This window comes from Neophocaena asiaeorientalis, unplaced genomic scaffold (assembly GCF_003031525.2).
Source record: "Neophocaena asiaeorientalis asiaeorientalis breed wild unplaced genomic scaffold, Neophocaena_asiaeorientalis_V1.1 scaffold757, whole genome shotgun sequence".
NCBI classification, from domain to species: domain Eukaryota; kingdom Metazoa; phylum Chordata; class Mammalia; order Artiodactyla; family Phocoenidae; genus Neophocaena; species Neophocaena asiaeorientalis.
In genome coordinates this window covers 363,622-386,346 of record NW_020172686.1, presented here as the reverse complement: position 1 = coordinate 386,346, position 22,725 = coordinate 363,622, and the positions used below count along the sequence as shown (strand labels likewise).

At 52.7% G+C, this 22,725-nt stretch overlaps 1 protein-coding gene across 1 annotated transcript in view; it reads right to left on the bottom strand.

Annotated features, from left to right (window-relative positions):
- EP400 (E1A binding protein p400) overlaps positions 1-22,725 on the bottom strand; it is a 116,694-nt gene that overhangs the window by 57,199 nt on the left and 36,770 nt on the right. The window contains exons 6-20 of the mRNA XM_024739910.1: positions 22,656-22,725; positions 20,292-20,585; positions 19,520-19,705; positions 17,460-17,600; positions 16,596-16,674; positions 15,865-15,914; positions 15,461-15,518; positions 14,520-14,609; positions 10,014-10,121; positions 8,889-9,079; positions 8,470-8,647; positions 3,659-3,795; positions 2,460-2,629; positions 1,728-1,902; positions 1,490-1,626 (exon numbers count right to left, since the gene is read on the bottom strand). Of these exons, the coding sequence (XP_024595678.1) occupies positions 1,490-1,626; positions 1,728-1,902; positions 2,460-2,629; positions 3,659-3,795; positions 8,470-8,647; positions 8,889-9,079; positions 10,014-10,121; positions 14,520-14,609; positions 15,461-15,518; positions 15,865-15,914; positions 16,596-16,674; positions 17,460-17,600; positions 19,520-19,705; positions 20,292-20,585; positions 22,656-22,725 (2,064 nt within the window). The remainder of the gene's footprint in view (positions 1-1,489; positions 1,627-1,727; positions 1,903-2,459; positions 2,630-3,658; positions 3,796-8,469; positions 8,648-8,888; positions 9,080-10,013; positions 10,122-14,519; positions 14,610-15,460; positions 15,519-15,864; positions 15,915-16,595; positions 16,675-17,459; positions 17,601-19,519; positions 19,706-20,291; positions 20,586-22,655) is intronic.

Genomic DNA, 22,725 nt, shown 5'->3' with positions numbered 1-22,725 from the left:
GAGGCCAGCGATATATGTCCGGATGAGACAGGAGAGAAAACACGAGACCAAGAAAACTAAAAATGGAGGCTCCTGAGGGGCTGAGCTCAGAGCCTGCCAGAAGGACTGTAACAGAAACCAGGAGGAGGTGGCGCTACCACAGGCGGGTCCGCAGGGCTCTCTGGGAAGGTGGTAGAAACGTGTGACACGGTCGCCACGCAGAGGGCAGGAAGGCACTGACCGGGAGCGACGTTCAGAGCCCAGCCGAGGACCCCGAGACCATCGTGTCAACATGCACCGAGGCGTGCGGGGCACGCCCGGGAGCCGCCATGGGGTCAGCTGCTCATGGCCCTCCTTGACTTGATCAACAGGCCCGAGAGAAAGAGGTGCAGGGACCTAAGACAGGGAATCTCCCCGCCGCTCCATCGGGACCTTGCGGCACAGGACAACCTAGGCTCTGCTGGCCCAGGGGTTCCCGGATGCAGGGGCCTCTCCTATGAGCACACAGAGAGCATCCCACACTCGACAAGCGGGACCAAGGTCGTCACTGCCAAGCACAACCCAAGCGACGTCCCACGGCACGCCACCAAAGAGCGACACGGCAGGCGTCCCGAGGACGCCGGGGCTCTGTCTGTCTGGGTGAAGGGATGCCCTGGCCACATGAGCCCGCGCCTGCTGGTCCAGGACCCGCCCTCTGCGCACGCTGCGATTCTCTCCGGATCAGCACGGGCTGAGACAGCTGACCGCCAGCAGGCGCCAGCCGTGCCGCGGGCTGTCTGCTCCCATAGTGTCCAGGAAGCAGGATCTGTCACTGCACGTGTTGTCAGGGGTGGGGTTTCCACAGCTCCTATGCCTGACTGAGATGGTCAACGGCCTGCCGCAGCATGACGCTGGTTGCCAAGGACTGGCTACTTACACTCCGTCCTAAAGCTGTCTAAAAAGAAGCCTATGACACAAGCAGGCATTAACAGCAAAACCCTCTCCTGCACACTTGCTGCTGTGGACGCTATTCGGACCACATTACGCACTTAAGCACACAACGCTCGTGACCAATGACAAAAAGAGCCAAACAGGTCACGGGAAGGATCATGGACAGGACGGGGCCCCACCCTTCTAGGGTCCATACAGAGGTGCCCGTGGCCACCCGGTGTGGCCCTGGAGCGCCACCTGCACCTGACCACACGGCACACGGGCCTCGGTCTCACATCCTACACGCGGCTGTGAACGGACGAGCCACTCAATCAGCACGGCCTCCTGCGTGAACCTCCAGTGCAGTGCGGCACCGAGCGGCTTGAGACGCTGTACTCCTCCTGGGCCGGCTCTGGGCACGGCCTCTGATGGGACCAGGGAGGGGCAGCCTGCCAGCCTGAGAGGAGCGGAGCCGCCAGGGCCGGGCACGAGCATGGCCTCCAGCTGCAGAGGCCCACCGCCGAGGAGGAGCCTTCCGCAAGGCCAGAGGGGCCCACTCTTCCCCAGGAAGGTGGCCAGGAGTGCGCAGCCCTGAACTCACCCCGGCTGCAGGATGACATCCTCATACAAGGCCTTCTGTCGATTGGAGAGGCGGCACTTCAGGACGTGCTCGTATTTCTTCGTTAGCTGCTTCTCCACATCTCTCTTAGTTCTCCGCAAAATAAAGGGCTGTGTCACCTGAAAAAAGAAAGTTCTCCTTTGCTAAAATGAAGTCGTGGCCCATGCACGCTAAGCCGGGGGTGCTTGTCAAGCAGGGACCCGCAGCGGCGGCCGCATACCCGGTGCAGCCGGATGACCACTTTGTGGTAGTAGTCCTGATTCTCCTCGCTGGGGGCTTTCAGGGGCAAGTGCAGGTACGGCCTGGAGATGCCCGGGATGAGGAAGTGCACCATGGTCCACAGCTCCAGGAAGGTGTTGTGCAGCGGGGCGTCGATGAGCAGCAGTCGCTGCTGGCTGAACACACAACGGGAGACGACACCTGAAACGTCAAGCTGGGCACAGAGCCTGTCTCGGGAGACATTCAAGGAAAGGGACAACGATCCTCGGGAGCTAACGCACATACAGACACACAGACACACACATAGACACACAGAGACACAGAGACACACAGAGACACACACACACAGACACACACACACAGAGACACGCATAGACACACAGAGACACACACACACAGACACGCACACAGAGACACACACACAGAGACACACACACAGACACACACACAGACACACAGAGACACACACACACAGACACGCACACAGAGACACACAGACACACACACACAGAGACACACACACGCACGCACACACACAGACACACACACACACACACACACACACACACACACACGTCTTGAGGAACGGACTGACTTAAATGAGCGCCTTCAGTGAGGGGAGCCCTTGAAGCTGAAAGGCCATCCTGGGAGTCTGCAGCTTCCTACAGTCCCTCCCAAGAACCTTTACATCAACAATACCCAGCACACGGCACGCGGAGAGGGGTGGCCAGACCTCTGCAGGGTGAACACGGCCTCCCAGTGCCTCTCGGTCATGCCCTTCACACGCTGCATCTCGTCGATGACCAGGCACTTCCAGCGCACCCGTGTGAAGGACGCGTAGCCCTTGAAGAACTGCTTGTAGGACGTGATGCAGACGTTGATGCGGTTGGGCTCTGTCCACCCCTGCAGCACAGAAGCCAGGCCTCACTGTCTGCGCAGGAACAAGCGGCCCGGAGAGGACTTCCGTGCGCGCTCACTACCCACCTAACCTGCCCCACCGCCGTCACCCCTCCTTTTCCTTGGTAACCTGCTCTCTCATCACACAGAAAACAGCTGTTCATGTTTTTATGATCTTTTTCTTTAGGAGGCTAAGCACTTGTGTGGACAAATTAAGAAACTGCTTTCGAGGCATGAACAATTGCTTTTGGAAAACAGATCAGCACACAGCACCCAGAAATGGGGCTTGCGTTCATAGTCCATCATCTTAGTGATGGAACACGTATTCAGAAGACGACAGGAAATGTGAGCATCTATGCTGCAGCTGACTACGTTCCAAGCTATTAAAAAGCAAATTAATTACCAAAGAGTTAAAAAAAAAAAAAAAAAAAAAGGAAAAAAGAAAAGACCCCTCAAAGTACTCGCTTTTTAAGTAAATATTACTCAACACAGTAGAGTCTAACCATAAGCCAAAATTTTCTCTCCGATGAAAAACTGTGACCTGTAACATACTTTTACTTAGAATCTAGTACTAGAAACTACTGGGCAGAAAATAGAAAAATAAGAGTCCAGAGTTATTTCAGAAGCTCATCTGTTTGTCACACATATTCCTAATAAACACATCCATGGGAATTATTTTACGATCTGTAATTCAGAACTCAGGATGCATCACAATTTCTTATTTCTGCCTGTGATAACCAACAGGTCTACAGTTTAAAAGGATGACAGCACCTCCAGAGACCATCCGAGCTCTGGGGGAAGTTCCCTCACTTCCTGCGAGGTGAACACAAGCCCTGTATGGAATGGCCGGTTTCCTGAGTGTAGTCTATGCTTCAAGGGGGCTCTAAGCCCAGACAACTAGAAGGTCTCGTATCTCGTAAACGAGTGACTGACAGTAATTACACTAACAAGCGTGCTTTGACACTTTGAAATGTGTCTTCTATAGAAAGTAAGATGTTTTCTGTTTAGTTCTATTTCAAGTTTAAACTAACATACCTGTCTCTTTGCCTTGAGTTCTCTATGGCTGCCAACATACAAGAGCGTTTTGAGCCCCGGACACCAGCGCTTCAGTTCGAGCTCCCACTTGAGGATGTTACAGCCCCTCACAACGACAAGATGAGGGCCCCAGTTGCCTACACAGGAGACATACAAATGCCCTCTGTAACAAAAACCATCTGTCCGGGGCAGGTCCCCGGCGCTGTGCCCGGTCAGCAGGTGTGCGTGAGGCCAGGGTGCGACTAGAGCAGACATCACTGGGATGCGGGGGTGTCCCTGCCCGCCCTACAGCGCAGCCGCCACCATCAGGACGGGCCGCTGCCCTGCCCCCAGGGCCAAGGCCGGACGCACTCAACAGAGAGGAACCGAATGAATGAGCAGCCAGTAAAATGAGAGCGCATTCAAACATGACCCCTTAACGTAAGCAGGGGAAGGACTCCCGTCTACAGCGAACAATGCTCAGAAAGGAAGATCCTCAGCCTCGAGCCCCGCGGCCAGCACGGCCCGCTGGCAGCCCCATGCTACAGGCGCTGGTCCAACACTCACGCTCACGTGGCTGGGGCTCGCCACGGTCCCCAGCCGCCAGTCAGAACACACCCAAACCCATCCCAACCCAGCCCAAAGCACACGGTTTCACTGCATTCTTTGGAAAAGTAAGCGTTTCTTAAATTTCTGGGCAATACATACATAAATTTCAACTTCTGTGCTACAAATAAACATAAACCAAGTTAAAAGTCGGAAATGGCAGGCTTGGAAAAAATATCTGTAACACACACATCTATAGCCATTACAGCTCATAAGCAAAGTGTTATTACTACTGATCCTTAAAAATAACCACCCAAAATGGGAGAAAATATTTGCAAACAATACAGTTGACCAGGGTTTAACATCCAAAATATACAAACAGTTCATAAAACTCAACATTGAAAAACCAAACACCTCAATCAAAAATTGGGCAGAAGACCTAAACAGACATTGCTCCAAAAAAGACACAGATGGCTAAGAGGCACGTGAAAAGATGCTCAACATCGCTAATTATCAGAGAAATGCAGATCAAAACTACAGTGAGATATCACCTCATACCGGTCAGAATGGCCACCGTCAAAAAGTCTACAAGCAGTAAACGCTGCAGAGGGTGTGGAGAGAAGGGAACCCTCCTACACTGTTGGTGGGAATGTAAGTTGGTGCAGCCACTATGGAGAACAGTATGGAGATTCCTCAAAAACTAAAATTAGAGTTGCCATATCATCCAGCAATCCCGCCCATGGGCATATATCCAGAGAAAACTCTAATTAGAAAAGATACATGCACCCAGTGGTCACAGCAGCACTATTCACAATAGCCAAGACGTGGAAACAACCTGAATGTCCATCAACAGAGGAACGGATAAAGAAGATGTGGTGTGTACACACACACACACACACACACACACACACACACACACACACACACGAATACTACTCAGACATAAAAAAGAATGAAATAACGCCATCTGCAGCAACACGGGCGGACCCAGAGATGATCATACTGAGTGAAGTCAGTCAGAGAGAGACAGGTATCATGTTATCACTTATATGTGGAACCTAAAAAATAATACAACTGAACCCATTTACAAAACAAAAAAGATTCACAGACACAGACAAAAAAACAACAACTTATGGTTACCAAAGGGAAATTAGGAGTATGGGATTAACAGATACAAACTACTATACATAAAATCGATAAGCAGGGCTTCCCTGGTGGCACAGTGGTTGAGAGTCTGCCTGCCAATGCAGGGGACGCGGGTTCGAGCCCTGGTGTGGGAGGATCCTACATGTCGCGGAGAAACTAAGCCCATGCGCCACGGCTGCCGGGTCTGTGCTCTAGAGCCCGCGAGCCACAACTACTGAAGCCTGCACGCCTGGAGCCTGTGCTCTGCAACGAGAGAGGCCACCGCAATGAGTGGCCCCCGCTCACCGCAACTAGAGAAAAGCCTGCATGCAGCAATGAAGACCCAACGCAACCAAAAATAAATTTAAGAAAAAAAAAAATCGACAAGCAGTAAGGATTTACTACAGCACAGGGAACTATATTCAATATCTTGTAATAACCTATAATGGAAAATAACCTGAAAATATATATATGTATAACACTGAATCACTTTGCTGTGCACCTGGAACTAACACAATAATATAAATCAACTATACTTCAACTAAAATAAAACCACGTAAGAGGAAAATGAATAAGGAAGTGAAAAGAAATTCTACAAAGGATGGGACTTCCCTGGCGGTCCAGTGGTCAGGACTCCGTGCCTCCACTGCGGAGGGCCTGGTTTCGATCCCTGGTCAGGGAACCAAGATCCCACAAGCTGCGCGGTGCAGCCAAAAAAAAAAAGAAAAAGAAAGAAGAAATTTCACAAAAGGAAAAATACAAGCAGACGATAAACTCTCTGAAGGGCATGACCTCGTGAGTAGGGAAATGTAAATCAAGCCCAAGTGCCTTCCCCCCTCCAGTGAAAAACAAGTTTGTTTTTTTTCACTAGCATTTAGTACATTGTTCCATTTCTGGAGAGGAGGGACAAGTGTCTATATATGTGTTTGTGAGGATGTCTGTTGACACTTGGGCGAAGCAAGGCAGGACACACAGCAGACTGCCCCGAGGGGTCACCACTGGGGATGGAAGCAGGTGGACAGCTACAGACTGTTGGTTGTTTTACTTTAGAAAGAAAGAAGTGGTGAGTTTGTGAGGGATTCCAACTGTGAACTTACCAGAGCCCCCTCGCTCAGAGTCTCTTGGAGTGAGCCCTCTGCTCTTGAGGGACCGGTGAACTCCAACTTTACGGTCCCACAGTGAGGAGGAGGCCAAGGACACTGGGCCCCAGGGGGCGGGGGCAGGCAGGGGAGCCAGGTCCCAGGCAGGCCCCACTCGGCCTGTCCTGTGCGGAAGCGGAGCGGGAGGCACACGCCTGCCCGCCCTCCCTTCAGGCCCCCCAGGCCCTGCCAGGCCCCTGCCTCTCCCCCAGGGCGGCAAGCTTCCCAACAGCTGGCCCTCTGAGTCTGTTCCCAGCACCAAGGAGGTCCAGTGACCCCTCCGACACCCGCACTAACACAGACCTCTAACCAGGAAGAGCCAGACCCTGCGCAGCCTGCAAGGCCCTCACCTGGCCGGCCGGCGGCCTACCTGGCTCTGCACCCTCGGCCTCCGCACCAGCCTCAGCACTGTCCCGTGGACACACCGGCAACCCCTTCGGCCTCTGCACCCACCACCCCATGTTCCCAAGCCCCTCGATCCTGGTGGCCACGGCTTTCTCAGGCCTCTGCTCACGGGCTGTGCCGAGCACACCACACACAATGGCAACGTCTGCTTCCCACGTGTGGAATCCTTATTCGCTGTGCCTGCTGTGAGCCTCACAGGTGGGGGGGCGGGGGGGCTTTGCTCTGCTCACAGCTGCACCCCCGGTGCCTACAACAGTGCCTGGGACCAGGTAGGTGCTGGGTAAGCACCTACGGAACGAATAACTGATCCATTTGTTTGTTCAACCGATGAAATAAAATCCCCTACTTTTGGAAGTGTACACTGCTTCCAAGTTCTTACTATTATAAATACAATAATGAACACTTTTTTCAACTAAACAATAAACTAGTAAGACAAGGTAGCTCTTCTATCTTGAGATAACTATATATATAAAAACTCATTTTAAAGTACTACATTGGACACTTTGTGGTACTGGGTCAAAAACAAACATACTAGCACAAGGAAATAAGGCCTCAAAGTTGATCCATTTGTACTAAAGGTAAGATCAAGTAAGCTTTCAAAACCAAGGGCAAAGAAGAGTTATTTACTAAAGACGTCAAGGTAACTGTGAAAGAAGTTAGAGGGGCCGGGGAGGAAGAAACGATCCCAGGGCTGAAGGAATCTCCATCCAGCCTACTCAGGGTGCCAACTCCCCCTAAACTCGAGGGGCCCCTCCCTGCTACTGAAGCTGTGACACGGAGATGAAGGTGATGGCCCGTGCTTCCTCAGGAGCTGGCTAAGTGCTGGAACGTGAGGTTCCTGCTCCCCTACCCCCGGTGCTACGGGACACTTCCCTTGCGAGAGGAAGCCTATAAGCCCCTGTCCCGTGTTAGAGACACGCACACAGGCTCGTCCACAGCCCCACAGCACCACAGCACAGGCGGGGAGCAGGCGGGCGCCAGGCCCACAGCCAAGCGGAGGGCAGTGAACGGGGGCCGAAGGCTGAACGTCCGTGCGAGCTGGAAGAGCCGAGGGGTGAGGAGGCAGACGTCCGGGGCCAGGGCACGGCCTGCTGCGGAGTGCGGGCACCCCGTCCCTCTGCTGCTGCACAGACGCCGAGCCCTCACAAGGCTCCAGGGGTGGCGGGATCCAGCAGAGAGACAGGAGGGCCTGCGCCACAGCACAGGGAAGACGCCGATGGGCCTCGGCAGGGCGACCAATCACGCCACGGGGGACGCGCACCCGCCGGCCCACGGGCAGCCCGAGGGGAGAGCCCGGCCATGAGGACTCATGCCGACGTGAAGTAGCGCAGAGGCCCTGCGGCCTGGAAGTCACAAAGCCCCAGTCACACAGCCTGCTGGGTCTTATGTTACGTTAGACTTTGAAAAATGGTGAGTTACTCGATCTAGTGTTTGTTGTGAACGAGTGCTTTGTTTGTTCCAGTGATGAGTGCCTCTGAGCCCAGTTCTCTGAGTCTGGACCAGAGCACGGAACAAAGGAGCAGAGAATAAAGGCCTCTCCCCACCCTCACGCCAGATGCACTGCCTATGGTTCAGTTTCAGCAAATACGAACTGTTCAAAAAACAACAAGCTCTTACCTTCGTTACAGGCTAGGTGGGCAAAAAAAGCAATGATCTGCACTGTTTTACCAAGCCCAGCTTCATCTGCCAATACGCCATTGAGGTTCTTCCGGTAGAGCTTGGCCAGCCAGTCCAGGCCAATCTTCTGGTAGTCTCTGAGGGCGCCGTACAGAAGAGCCGGAGCGTTCAACTTCACCTGCAGGGGCAGACGGGCCCAACAGGCACATCTCAGAACAACCATTACAACTGTTGCCAGATCAGTCATACGATAAGCCTACTGGAAAGCCACAAAGATGATTTACAGGTAACAGGAAAAGAAAGATCCTTAATTGTTTTTCCTGACAACTTCTGCCGTTGGGATAAAGAGCTCATTTGGAGGGAGGTAGCTTTTCCCCTTAACAGAGACACCATCCCTCACACAGGGCACAGCGGCTCACCGCGGTGCTGATCCGAGCGCTGCCCTTGGGCAGGATGGCTTCGGCCACAGCGGTCACTTCCGCGATGTCCTTTGTGTGAGGCTTCCCGACAACCACTCTCTCCGTGGCTTTAAACTGGTCCATGATGAACAGCGAGTCGATGAGAACCACAGCCTTCCGGCTCTCCCGGTCACCCGAGCAGTCTTCCATGTCTGTGATCAATGGAAAAACGGGATTTGTGAGGTTTGAGAGGCTGTGATGTATTATGAGGCCACTTAACATGACAAAAAACAGAGAGAGAAGAGAAAAAAGAAAGGGAGTTGCTAGAACCCAAACACTTCAAAGACAGAACTGCGCAGCAAATTTTTGTTTTTAATCCACTTTAGATAGTTAACAATGTATCCAGATAGACAGGTACGAACTCTTATGGAGTTTGTAGGACGGCTCTGGAAGGCCCTTGGGTGAAGTTCGAAAATGTCTGTGCAGCAACAGGAGCTAGTATCACCCAGAGATTTACAGCCATCTAAGGGTTTAGTGACTGCCCTCCACCACCAAGAATGGAAGGATCAGAAGCATCCTAGTTTGGGCAAGCAAGGGGGCCACCGGCCCCCCCTGGAGTCCTGCTGCAGCGTGGGGTCCGGCAAGCCCTGGCCTCCCCGCAGAATCTTCTGGGCCCCTCCCTTGCTGCCCCCCGCAGACAGCCACGTCTATGGACCAGAACAGGGGGGATGAAAACAACACGTGGACTCTTCCGGGGCGTAGTCTGTGTACCTCCTTGGAACTCCAATAAAAGTCAAGTAAAGTCCTTAAACTGGGTGTGTTAAATTAAACAAACACAGCACAGCCTGGATAAATGATAAAACCTAGGCCCGTAAAATGTGTATAAATCTGGAGAAGAGTATTTCTACATTGTCCACAACTTGATCAAGTACTCTGATAATTATGCCAAGTTAACCAATAAAAATAAAAAGCACAGAATTTAATGAAACTATTAATATAAACTTTCATATTAAATATATTTTCAACTTTTTATCAGACTGAAAGAAGTGAAGGTAATTCTGAAACTCTGTTTTAAGCACCCTTCCTCTGTTAAGTATTCTGGCTTTTGTTTTCAAAGCTGAATTCTTCCAAGATGTTAAAACAGACCTTCGTCTTCACTTGTCTCTTCACTGTCAGGTTTAGGTTGGGGCCACTGGAAATTCGGCAGAAAGGCACCTTCATACAACTTCATCAAATCAATTAAGGGCAATTCAGCTGGAAAGGATTGTAGGAAGAAAGATTATTTTACACCAATAGTGTCAGCAGGGAAGAAAACACAGTCAGGAGAAGGGCCCTTTCATATACAGTTGACCTTGAACAACTCCGGGGTTAGCGTTGCCGACCCTGCAGTGGAAAACCCGAGTGTAACTTAGTCTGCTCTCCTTGTACGAGGTTCCTCCACACCCGACCAACCGTGGATCGTGTACCACTGTAGTGTTTACTATTGGAAAAAATCCACGTGTAAGTAAGTGGACCCGTGCAGTTCACACCCGTGCTGTTCAGGGGTCAGACGTATATTCCTTTTCCTAGCTTTAAATTAACTCCTTGGGAAATGTATGTATTTTTTAAAAGCACATTTATTTTTTTCCAAAAACTAATAATGATTGCCCGTTACTGATACAAGATATACGACCTTTTCTTTATAAAGATGAGAATCTTTGAAATGAAGAAACTCAACTTTTATTCATAAAGGAACAAATACTCCTGAAATAATCTTAATAAATGTACAGTAAAATCTACAGATTAATAAACGAAAATATAAAACTACCACTGATACAAATAATCAGTGGAGATGATACATAAAAATACGAAACATCAAGTAAAAGTCAAAAATGAAACAAAAAATGTTCAAAAAAGATGATAAAATATTGCTATAGACTTTTTGTATAAAGAGCTCACCCTAATTGATCAAACAGCCCACCACACGAAAGCCCAATGGGAGAGGGATATGGAGCTGTCTCACACACAAAATACTCTAAAGGGCTCATAAAGTATCTCTTTAACTGAGCACCTCCAGAAACCAGTGCGCCGTGTATCCCCCACTGCATGGCAACCACCTTAAAACCGGAATGCTGGATGAACATAACGAATCGAACAGTCTCAACACTGCGGGTGATGGTATAAACGGCTTAACTTTTCTGGAAACCAGTATGAAAAGCTGAAGAGCTTTAAATTTCATGCCCTCTGACGTCACTATTTCCCACTCCATGGGTCTGTCCAGGGGAGTAATCGGAAACTTGGACCCAGGTTTGTATTCAAACACAGTTCCACTGGGTGTTATATATAACAAGGCAACGAACGCTGTGAGCTGTGTACCTGTGATACATAAGCCTTTCTGCACGTACACCGTATGTCCATAAAATCTGTGGTCAAAGTAACCAACGCCACAGAGAAGTACCCCAGAAGAACAGTATTGAGGGCTCTCTTCGTTTAAGACTTATAATCCAGTGACTTCACTTGCTCATGATTTAAACTATTCGTCATATGGGGCTGATAGGTAGATACGTGATAAAGCAAAGACCAACTGTGGAAGGGAGGTCGCGGGTGTATGGGAGTTCGTAATAAGGTTCTTCAACTTTTCTGTTTGCATGTTTTCATAACAAAATGTAGGGAAATGTACATATACATCATATAATGGCTATCAAAGTAGGAAAAAAAGAAAAAGAGCAGAAACAACTGAAAAACTACCTCAAGAATAAGATAATTCGTAAGGTGTCTTGGAACAAACAACTCACAGGAATCAACAGCCTTCACACATATAAACTAGTTTGAAGATAAAATGGGAAAGAAGATTCTCTTTAGACAGAGAGTATTTCTATACTTCTTTAGATAGAAAGTATTTAAATACTTAGAATTTAGGTTTTAAAAAATTCACAACATCTACATAAAGAAAGTGCTGAAAGGTTCACGAGGGGCACGAGAGGAGACCCGACCAGGAAGAGGCACCCCAGTGAATGGACGAAGATGTGCCCCGGTGACACGGCTCCCTGCGGTCACAGCCTGGTCAGTTCCCCTGAGTGGCCAGGGATAACCAGGGTGATCGCCTGCTGTGGGACACCAGCCACCGTGCCACCCCATCCTGAGGACGCTCGAACAGCCACCCGGAGAAGTCCCTGTGTAGGGGGACTGGGCTCGCCTGCCAACAACCATCCACCCGGCCAGCTAGGGGGCCAGCTGGGGTGGACCGGAGGCTGGGCCTGCTGACGGCCGCATTTCCGTGAGACCCGAGCCAGAAGCACCCGGCCGGGCTGCTCCCAATCCCTGCCCTACAGGAAGGGGTAGAGTAGCTCCAAGTTAACGCAGACTCTACCAAGTCAGGGATACACACGAGAATCAGAAAGGCCTGCAACAAGAATGCAAGACAAGGTGTAGCTCAAAGGCTAAGAGAAGAGATAAAACAGAACACTGGATTTGAACCAAGCAGTCGTGACCAACCACCACAAGCTACTGCCTTTCCGGGTGAAAATGTCCCTCTCAAATCAAGAACAAGCCGAAGGGCGGGAAATCCCCTGGCGGTCCAGTAGTGAGGACTCCACATGCTTTCACTGCTGAGGGCCCGGGTGCAATCCCTGGTCGGGGAACTAAAGATCCCACAAGCTGTGTGGTGTATCCAAAAAAAAAAAGAACAAGCCAAAGGTGCCCACCATCAGCACCTCTATTTCTACACTTTATTGCAAGGAACGGTAATAGAAGGACCAGGATTATAAAGAAAAAACTGTTATTCTTCAGAGATGAAGAGGTTGTATACACACAAGTAATGTGAGAATTTAGCACAGCTGCTGGATTTAAGATCAGTAAATAAAAATCAACTGCATTTCTACAGACCAGCAACAAATTAAAACGTATTCTTAAAAAAAAAACACTGGGGCTTCCCTGGTGGCGCAGTGGTTGAGAGTCCGCCTGCCGATGCAGGGGACACGGGTTCGTGCCCCGGTCCGGGAAGATCCCACATGCCCCGGAGCGGCTGGGCCCGTGAGCCATGGCCGCTGAGCCTGCGCGTCCGGAGCCTGTGCTCCGCAACGGGAGAGGCCACAACAGTGAGAGGCCTGCATATCGCCACAAAAAAAAAAAACAAAAAAAAAAAACACTGACTACAACTTCAAAAACTATAATGCACCTAGAAATAAATCTAATAAAAATATGCAACCATAAAATGTTAGCGGAAGCTATTAAAGGAGATCTAAGTAAACGGAGAGGCTACTTCGATCATAGGTTGGAAAAGCTCTTCATAGAGATGCAATTCTCACCAAACACCCACTAATTCAACCACATTTGAATCAAAATCCCCAAGCAGTTTTTCTCTGAAACTTGATAAACTGATACTGAGCTGTATCTAAAATAGACCCAAATTAGTCAAAGCTCTCCTAAAAAAGAATAAGGCAGAAGGACTGACCTAGCTACGCCTCAAGAATTATTATAAGGCTAGAGTAATCAAGGGAGTGTGGTATTGGTACAAACTGACCAGTAAAACAATGAAGGTCCCAGAAAGAGCCGTGCGTATCAGGAAAACGTGACTAACACGTGAGCCGGCACTGAGCATCACTGAGGAACGATGGCCTTTTCAAATGGCACGGGGAGAGTTAGTTAACCATTTGGGGAAAAAAAAAGAAACTGCACTCTTATTTCACACTAGAGACAAAAGTGATTCTTGGTGGATTACAAACATCCATACGAGCGTAAAACAAAAATTTTTAGACGATGCACAAAGACATCCTTTTGATCCTGAGGTTAAAAAAACTTCTTTTAAACAACACGGACAAACCCAACTACACTAAAATTAAGAACACCTGTTCCTCAAAAGGCACCATAAAGAGAAGGAAGACCCACCCCAGACTGGAAAAAGGTTACTAGGACACACGTCACTGACAAGGCAACGTGTCCAGAACACAGGAAGAACACCCAGAGTCAGTACAGAAGAGAAAACCCAAAACCAAGTGGGCGAGGACAGCTGTGAGAAGACGCTGCGCCTCGTGGGTCACGCTCCCCCACCACAGGCGGACACCACCAGGCGCTCCTGGGATGCAGGGCCCGGCCCAGCACTCCAACCACGGCGGGGCGCCGCCTCGTGTGTGCACGCCCCGCAAGCCGGCCCCCCTGCTCCGAGCACAGACGCCCGAGCATGTGCGCACAGGACACACGAGAGTGCTGCAGGCAGCACCGCCTGCGAGGACGAGCGCAGGGAAACCGCCGAACTGCCCGCCAACAGCACAACCGCTAACCCGTGACACATGCACACAGACCACCATTGAGCCGCGGGCACTGCTTCCGTAGCAACACACCTCCACGAGGACGAAACTCGGAAACGGAACTGAGAAAGGCCAGTGGGTGAGCGTCCAGAGTGATTCCGCTTATACCAAGTTCTAAGACCCAAACAAAGCGGTACGTTCAGGATTCACGCAGGGGGAGGGGGAAACTGAGTGGAAGGAATGATAAACGCCAAGATCCAGGCCGCAGTCACCCGCTGGGACAAGGGCAGAGGCAGAATGGCGCTCTCTCCTACACTGGGCGGCGTGGCCGCTTACACCGCATGCAACCTATTGCGGTTTTCATACCTTACGTGTGTGTTTCAATAAATGTTTAATAGAGCATCACAGGAAGCCGCTCGGAGCCCACCTTCTCTGGCTAACTCCAACAGCTCCGCCTGGTGGTCCGCAGCCCCCTCCAGCGCCTCTTCCTCTGCAATCGTCTCCTCCTCGTCTTCCACTGGAATGGCCACCATCAAATGTCAGCGAGAGACCCCACGGCATCTTCCTCGCAATTACTCATGAAACGCTACAAGGCTCCAAAACTGTCATGCACAGCCATTAGAGAAGTGAAAACTAAGTCCTAATTTCTCAGGTTAAATCTGGAAGTGATAGTTTATTAAGTAAGCAAAAAACAAGGGACCATACTTTATACTTTCTCTTCCATTTCACAGTGTGAAACAGAGGCCGGTTTCCATCACATGACAGACCTACTCAGGCCAAAACAGGGAGCAATGTGGAACTTCCTGTCCACCTGCAGAGCCCACTACAGAAAGACCCACAAGCACGTTGTTCGGTGTCACTATGAATTCATCATCGCCCATTTCAGAGGCCCCAGCCCCTGCCCAGCTGAGGATTCCCCGAGCTCAGCTCCTGTCCGGCAGCTCCAGCCCTGCAACCCCACAGCCGGCTCCTGGTGGCCAAGAGTCCACCAGCACCCATGGCAGAGCCCCACCCGCCCTCGGGCCACCTCTCCATCTGAGCTGAGCCCTCACCACGGCACGCCTTCCCTCCCGCTGACTCCTGCCCCCAACACGCACGGCCTCTCCTCCCTACCGACAAAAGGCACACGCGTGCGCACGCACGCACACGGTCCGACACCTTCCCTCCTCCACAATCCAACTCCTTGTCTCTCCACTGCAAAACCCCACCATCCACCAAGGCCCCCGGCCCCCAAGAGCATAAGCCACTGAGCCACCGGACTCTCGTGGTCCAGGCGGCCCTCGACGCCCTGGCAGCACCTGGAGAGTGAGCTCTCCAGCTGCACGTTCAGAGAGCCCTGCAGACAGCCAAAGCACCAGGGGGACAGACCTTCATCATCGGTTAAAGATGTGCTTGCTTTTCTTTTTCTTCCAGGTATCCCCGAATCCTGTGACACAGAACACAAATCGTAAGCATGAGATCTGAAAACACAGAATGAGAACCCAGAGCAGAACTGCAGTCAGCATGCACCCGGGAGGACCTGGGAGGCCGTGCCAGGCGTGTCCACGGCAGACACCGCAAAGGTGGGGAGGAGGCTGCGGGGAAGCAAGACGAAACCCACGCCTGCTCTTCCCAAACCACCAAGGTTAACACCCAGGTGAGCCTGAAGCTGGAAAGAACCAGCTGTAGGCCCAAGGGGGACTGCTCTCCAGCGAGAGAGAACGCTATTCATGCCTACAACTTCCTGCAGACAGACAACCCCTCGCACAGCGACACGACAGTCCCGAACTCACCACAAAGTTTTCCCGTAACGCATCAAGCCCTGTAGGTCTCGACTCTTTACCTAAAGAGACAGGTAACGCGATTCGCTTTCACTAAGGCAGTGGAGGAGGTGATGCTCCTCACACGACCATGGGCACCTGTGCCCGCCCCCCAAGGAGAGCAGAGGACAGCAAGGCGGGTCCCACCTCCCCCCTGCGACGCAGGGTGGCACAGCCACACCACCACGCCCGCTCTCGGCTTCAGCAGGAACCTAGTCTCCAACCTGGCAAAGCTTCTCGCTCATGACTTGCATAATCTTAGAGCTCCGTGACTTTCAACAGGGACCACTTCCTTCACCTCAGTTTCCTCATCAGTAAAAGGGAGGAATCCTCCCCGCCCCCTCCCCAGGTTTCCAGTGATGGGGTAGCTTCTGCTGAGCACCGTGGGATCAGCACGACGCCTAGACACGGGGACCGCGGAGGGGCGGGGGGCAAAGCCGGGGGAGTTCATCTCACTCTCCGGGGACACAGGGGACAGGCTCAGAACCTCAATCCCTAGAGCCCCCCAAAGTTGGTCACCCTGGGGCTTACTGACTCATACTAGTGAATCTCAGAAGAACTGAAATGCCAGGACCAGGCTGCTGAGGAAACAGCCTCGCGGGGGAGGCTCCACGGAAAGCCACGATGTCACAAGGCGACGGTGAGCAGAGAATCGAGCAAACACAGCCCGCAAAAGGGGAAGGCTTTTTAAAAAGTAATCATACCTTTCCGGGAAACTTTCTGGAAATTTAAAGCCTTCTTCCTTTTTTCTTCTAATTCTACTTGTAGTTTTATTTCCACAACCTAAAAGCAAAGAGTTAAATAAATAAGCATGTTACTAAGAAATGCAAGTTCTATATGTGAAAACATTAAACTCACGCATGGAGGCCAAAGCACAGCCGTCCCGACCCCATTCAGATTAGAGCTGACCCCTGGACAGCGCGGATTTGAACTGTGCAGGTCCACCGGTACTCAGATGTTTTCCGGTAGTAAATCCTACAGAGCTGCACGGTCCGCGGCTAGCTACACCCGCAGCCACGGAACCGCAGATGCAGAGGGCAGAGAGATGACGAGCGGTGTGCAGAGTTTCAGCTGCACATAGGGTTGGCAGCCCTAACCCCCCACGCTGTTCAAAGAGAAATACTCAGTTTGGTACTCTTTCATTATTTTGTGTCCACTGCATCCTGCCCAAATTCTGTCAGACGGTAAGAAGAGAATTTTTACAAAAAGGAAGCGAGAGACAGAGCAAGCCACTCTGGAACTAAGCAGCCTTTAGTGACCTGCGCCAATACTAAACAGAACTACAGGAAGGGCCCCTCAGGAAGGCTCCCAGACACCACAGAGCGCGCAGGCCACGGCTGATGGGGATTTCAATGCACAAAGAGAAACACAGAGGCAGAACCAGGTCTCCTGATGAGCCAACAGCCCAGAGGTGCCCAGGAAGTGCGGGCACCCGCCTTTCCAAATGACGCCACAGGCTCCACCTGTGGGATTTCCCCATGGCACAGGCAGGCTGGGCTCAGAAGGCCGCCTCAGCAACCCCGACACAGTCTGTGCTCCCAGGAGCCCATCAAAATCTCAGAATTTACCTGTTCAATATTTGACCAAAAATATTCTATTTCTCTAGCAGTTGACGCAGCTATTCGTCTCAATCGGTTCTGTTCTTCTCTCCTTCCCCGCTCCTCCCGAAGCTGCTTCTCTTCGTGATGACGCACTACAGTTCTGACAAGCTAGTAAATGAAAGTCCAAGAATTTTACGTTGTGCGCTGTGTCATGCTATCAGAAAAAAGATACATAACGTTTCTTTAAAATCTTCTCAGCCCGTAACTACATATAATCCAGAGAGACACACCCGCACCTGCTCTAAGGGCGCGTGGGACAAATGCTGATTCCAGTGCAAACCACCACCAACGGTCTGCCTGACTTTCCTACAAGTGTTGTTTTACCAAATACACGTATTTTTCTCCAAAATGGAATATCACACCGTGCTACAATCGTCCTTTCCCCCTTTAATATAGGGAACATCTTTCCATCAATCAACACAGATCAAAATCATTTTTAATACGTATCATTTCCACTGCGTGAATGCAGCCAAATTTAACTCCTAGGATTAAAAAAGTTGGGTTGGGATAATTCACATTTTTTAAGGCTTTTGCTTTAAATTGCCAAACCGCTTTCCAGAATTTCTACTCTTTACCTCCTCACCAGCTGTACCTCCAAAAGGTGCAGAGAAGTAACTCAGAAAGGGACACATCCTGAGCCCCGAGTGCAGCGGAGCTGCCAGCCCCTCAGCTCTCGGATGCCCCCGAGGCGGCCGCCCAGCACAGGACTCCCAGGGCCTTGTCCTGGTGAGCGCACACCCCTCGCACAAAGCCACTGGCTCCCGGGGGTAGAGGGACGGCGCGAGGAGGGGCAGCACAGCGCGCAGCCGCGGCCCCCGGCTCAGCTGCCTCTCAGTCCCACCGCTCGGCGTCCATCCCTGCCCCTCGGCCCCGGCCACTGCCCTGTCCAGCCCTGCGTCCACATGTTCAGGACCATCAACCTTCGTGAAAAAGGAAATGTTTAAGGAGTGATCTGGTTTTTTTCTTAAATACGCATGAATCTGATTAAAGACCCTTTACACTCAGACCCTGCTGTTACCCCCTTGGTCTCGGCTTCTCTCTACCAAAACTACGTGGGGAAAGCAAGGGGGAGAATTCAGAGGAGGGAGGTGGACAGGCCAGGCACACAGGAGCAATCCCCAGTCCTGAGAGCATAGGAAATATGAAGGCAGCATCCAGGTCCCGAGGAATAAAGACACACAGTGACGGAGGAAGGAGCAGCTGGGCCTGGAGCTATGTGCACGTACGCAAGGACAGCTGCTCTACACTCTGGGACCCAAGAGCCCTAGAAACCTGAGCAGTAGCGTCTCCTAGAGGTCCTACCCCGGGCTGGGTGCCTACTTTGGGAGCAGAGAGAAGGTAATAAATTCTGAGCCAGAACTGGAGAGAAGCTGGACCGGAAGACCAGGCAACACAGAGCAGGCAGGCTGCGGGGAGCCAGAGGGCCGGGACGAGTGCCCGAGCTGCCGGCCAGCCACCTGGCCTCTTCCCCCTCCCTACTCTCAGCCCGGATCTGGGGGGCTGCAGGTATCCTGATGCCAACTACCGGGCAAAACTGGCCAGAAAAAGAACCCAAATCCCAGGACAGAACTGCAGCAGAAGGGCCGTGTCTGTTCCCAGCAGTCCACGCTAGAGCACTGGGGACAGCCCTCAGAAATGAAGCAACGCAGCAGTTACTTTCTAAATAGCAGCAAAACATTCTTCAGATACATCGTAAGTCCAGAAACTCTTTAGAGGGACTTCCCTGGTGGTCCAGTGCTTAAGAATCCACCTTCCAATGCAGGGGACACAGGTTCGATCCCTGGTTGGGGAACTAAGATCCCACATGCCGTGGGGGAACTAAGCCCGCGCACCTCAACTAGAGAGCCCACGCGCTCTGGAGCCTGTGTGCCACAACTAGAGAGCCAACACAGCCAAATAAATAAACATCTAAGAAGAAAAAGAAACCGTTTAGAAAGTGGGGCTGGGAGACCTCCGTCCTCACACTTAAGCCCCTGGCGCTGCTTGATGACCCCTGGGCACCGCGGTGGCCTGTGTCTCAAACCCACCTTCTTGGCAGCGGCCACCTTCCACCTCCTCTCCTGGGCGAAATCTGTGGCCATCCACTGCATCTCCTCCAGCAGGTAGTCCCAGTGCGATTTGGACCGCGGGGCCTCCTGCAGCTTGGGCAGCCGTCTGAGGGACCACAGGCCTTCTTTCCTTAAATCTGCTATCCGCTGATGGATCTGGTTCTCCTGCAAGGAGCACAGCGGTGGAAGACGTCCGGCACAGTTTAAGTGCAAGCCACCGATGCACACCCCAGTCAGTGCGACCCTGCTACGTGGAAGTCTCAGCAGCGAAGAAGAGTTGCTGAACAAGGCTCTACGAGAGGGCAGAGGCAAGGGCGTGCGACCCCCGGGAGCCTCATCCTGGAAACCCAGGACAGAGCTCCCAGGCCAGCGCTCACGGCGGAGCACTTGCAAATAACTGCTCAGTCGCCCAACGAACAGCAAACGCTCGCTAGGAGCAGGCCGTGAGCTGCACTGGCCCGGGCAGCCTCCCGAGGGCTCTGAGCTCTCAGCCTGCACCCCACACCCCCTCCCCGACTGCTGATACCAGCACGGAAAAGACCTTCTCCACACCAGTCTAGCTGCCCCTCCGGCAGGACAGGGCCAACTACGCGGTTTTAATCTTGGTTTCTCCGGATCACAAACCTTACTATCAGGTGTTCCGTCTTATACTACTGCCCCCTTAGAAAGTGAAAGCACACGCGTTCCACAGGTTGGAGTACACGGTGGGCTCTTCCTGAGCACTTTCAAGAGCTTCTTTAGGTGCACTTACCAGCGCTATCTGTTCTGCCAGCTTGTCCTGAGAACCGTCGTGGGGCGCGGCGGCATTCTGAGCGGGGCTCTGTGGTTTCGGGGGCGCTGACACGGCTGCCCCTGGGGAGCGGGCGATGACCGGAGACAGCGACTTGGCTGCCGGGGAGGGTCTGTTCACCGGGGAGGCCCGGGCAGGCGAAGGCCCTGGGCCTGAGCCACTGGCGGGGACAACGGTCGAGGCAGAGGAGGCGGAGGGCAGGGGCCGCGGGCAGGGCTGGGCGGGGTCCATGGGCGGTCTGGGTGGTGCCGCAGTCTGGCAGGGAAAACAGGGCTCAGTGCCGTGCCCGGAACCCACAGGCTGGCTGGAGGCCCCTGTGCAACGCCCCTCCCTCTCCCCAGCAGCGCAGACTGACCAGTGGGCCCACTGCGGACCACAGGGCCACGCAGACTAACCGTGTCTACAGAAGAGAAGAAGCCCTGTTAGTCCACAAAGCCACATCAGAGCTCCCTGTAAATGGTGCCTTCACATACGGTCTTACGTCGGGTTTTTTTTTTGCTTTTTCAAGTAATTTTTTAGAATTTTTAATTGTAGAAACTTCTTAACTGAGAAGTACCAAATGCTCACCGTGCACCTGATCTCTGAAGGGCAAAGACAGATTCCACGCGGCCCTCTCGCGGTGGGCAAGCTGTAAGGTTAGAAACCCTCCTCTGTGCCGTCCCGAGAGCCGAGCTTGTAAAACTGAGGAGCCCCTCCGCCCAGCCCTCCCCGGGCCGAGGGTGAGCTTAGATTCACACGGGAATTCCGGCCGGGAGGAAGTGGGGGGACAGAGAGCAGGGAAGCCAAGGCCCTGCCGCGCCAGGAGGCCTGAGGACAGAGCGACGCGCACGCGGCACGTTTATAACCCGCGGTGCGGACGAGACACCGCGGCCAAGGCTGGGCCCCTCATGGCGCACAGCTTCTCCGCCCACCTCTAGGGAGATTTCCTCCACCTCAGCGGTCGGTAAACTGTGGCCGGCCACACTCTGGCAGAGTTCCACAGGCCACGGCCGCTCATCTGTGGGCCCTGGCGCTGCTCTCAGCTTCAGCGGCGGAGCTGAGCAACTCAACAGGAAGCGCACGGCCTGCAAACCCTGAAATACCGTTACACTCCCTCTCTGTGGCCCTTTACAGAAGAAGTCTGCCGGCCCCGCCCAATCTGGAAGGAACAGAATTCCACGGCTTCTGTAAGGAGCTTCTTCTAAAATCACATCCCACAGCTCACACCGTCGACAACAAGGGCGGGAAAGAAACCCAAGAAAAACGTCAGTGCTGCGTGAGGTCGGTACCAGGCTCAATGACGGTATTCAAAACAGAGAGCCTCACTTCCACGGAACCCTCAAGCCCGCGGAGGCCCAAGAAGCTCAGCGCCCTGGCGGGGGAGGGGGTACTCCTTCCCAAGGTGCACAAAAGGCTCCAGAATCAACCCAGGGGGCCAGTCACAGCCCCTCCAGCACTGGCTGACCAACCGTGCCAAGTTATCCGGCCTCTCTGGCCTCGGTCTTTCCACAGCTAACGGGCGTGATAAAGATTCTACCACGGAGGGCTGCCAGGCAGAGGAGAGCAAATAAAGGCCCGGAAGTGCCCATCACCACGCCTTGCACCTGGCAGGCGGTGAGTGAAAAGTAGCATCCTTACATGAGAGCAAACTTCTACAACCACCAGAAGAACTCAAACTCCGAGCCCAGCTAGGAAATCTCCTTGTTAACGAGGGAGAGGGGAGAGGAAGGGGAGGTTTTCCTAAGCGGCTGAGCACACGCTGAGACAAGCCTCTGAAAACACTGCCTCTGGCCCCTCTGGTGCCCCAGACCCATGCTTCACCAACGCACTGCTCCTCAGGGGCCCCACGTGGTCTACTGTACACGTTTCAAAAAGACGTCTGGGTGAAGTTAATTTATGGACGAGGAGGGGCATTATAAACCCTGGAAACGTGTATCAAGCCTGGAAAGCAGCCTCACCCACGCTGGTGGAGTGGAGCGTCCGGGGGAGGCACCGTGGACAGAGCCTGGCAGACGGTCAGGCTCACAGGAGCCCCACCGCCCCCAGGCCTTCGCTCCTATGACCTCGCGTTACTCGGCACATCAGGTGGGACCGGGGCCACCGCGCCCTGTGCGTGGCTCCCTGTGCCGAGAGCAGCACTCAGAATTGTGTCGTTTTCTGACATTTTAGTAACAGTAACTACAACCGCACGGTAAATTTACGTTGCAGCTACTGAACTGACTGTGGCACGGTGGAGAGCGAAGCGCTGGGAGAGAGGGAGTTACCCAGCTGGGCACCATCCCGTCCAGCACACAGCCTGTCTCTTCTTCCACCTCTAGCTCGGGGAACGGCAGGGGCCCGGAGTACCTGCGGCTGGGACGGGAGCGGAGGGGCCTGCATCTGCGCCTTCGCGGGCACCGGGACGTGGAGGGCCGCG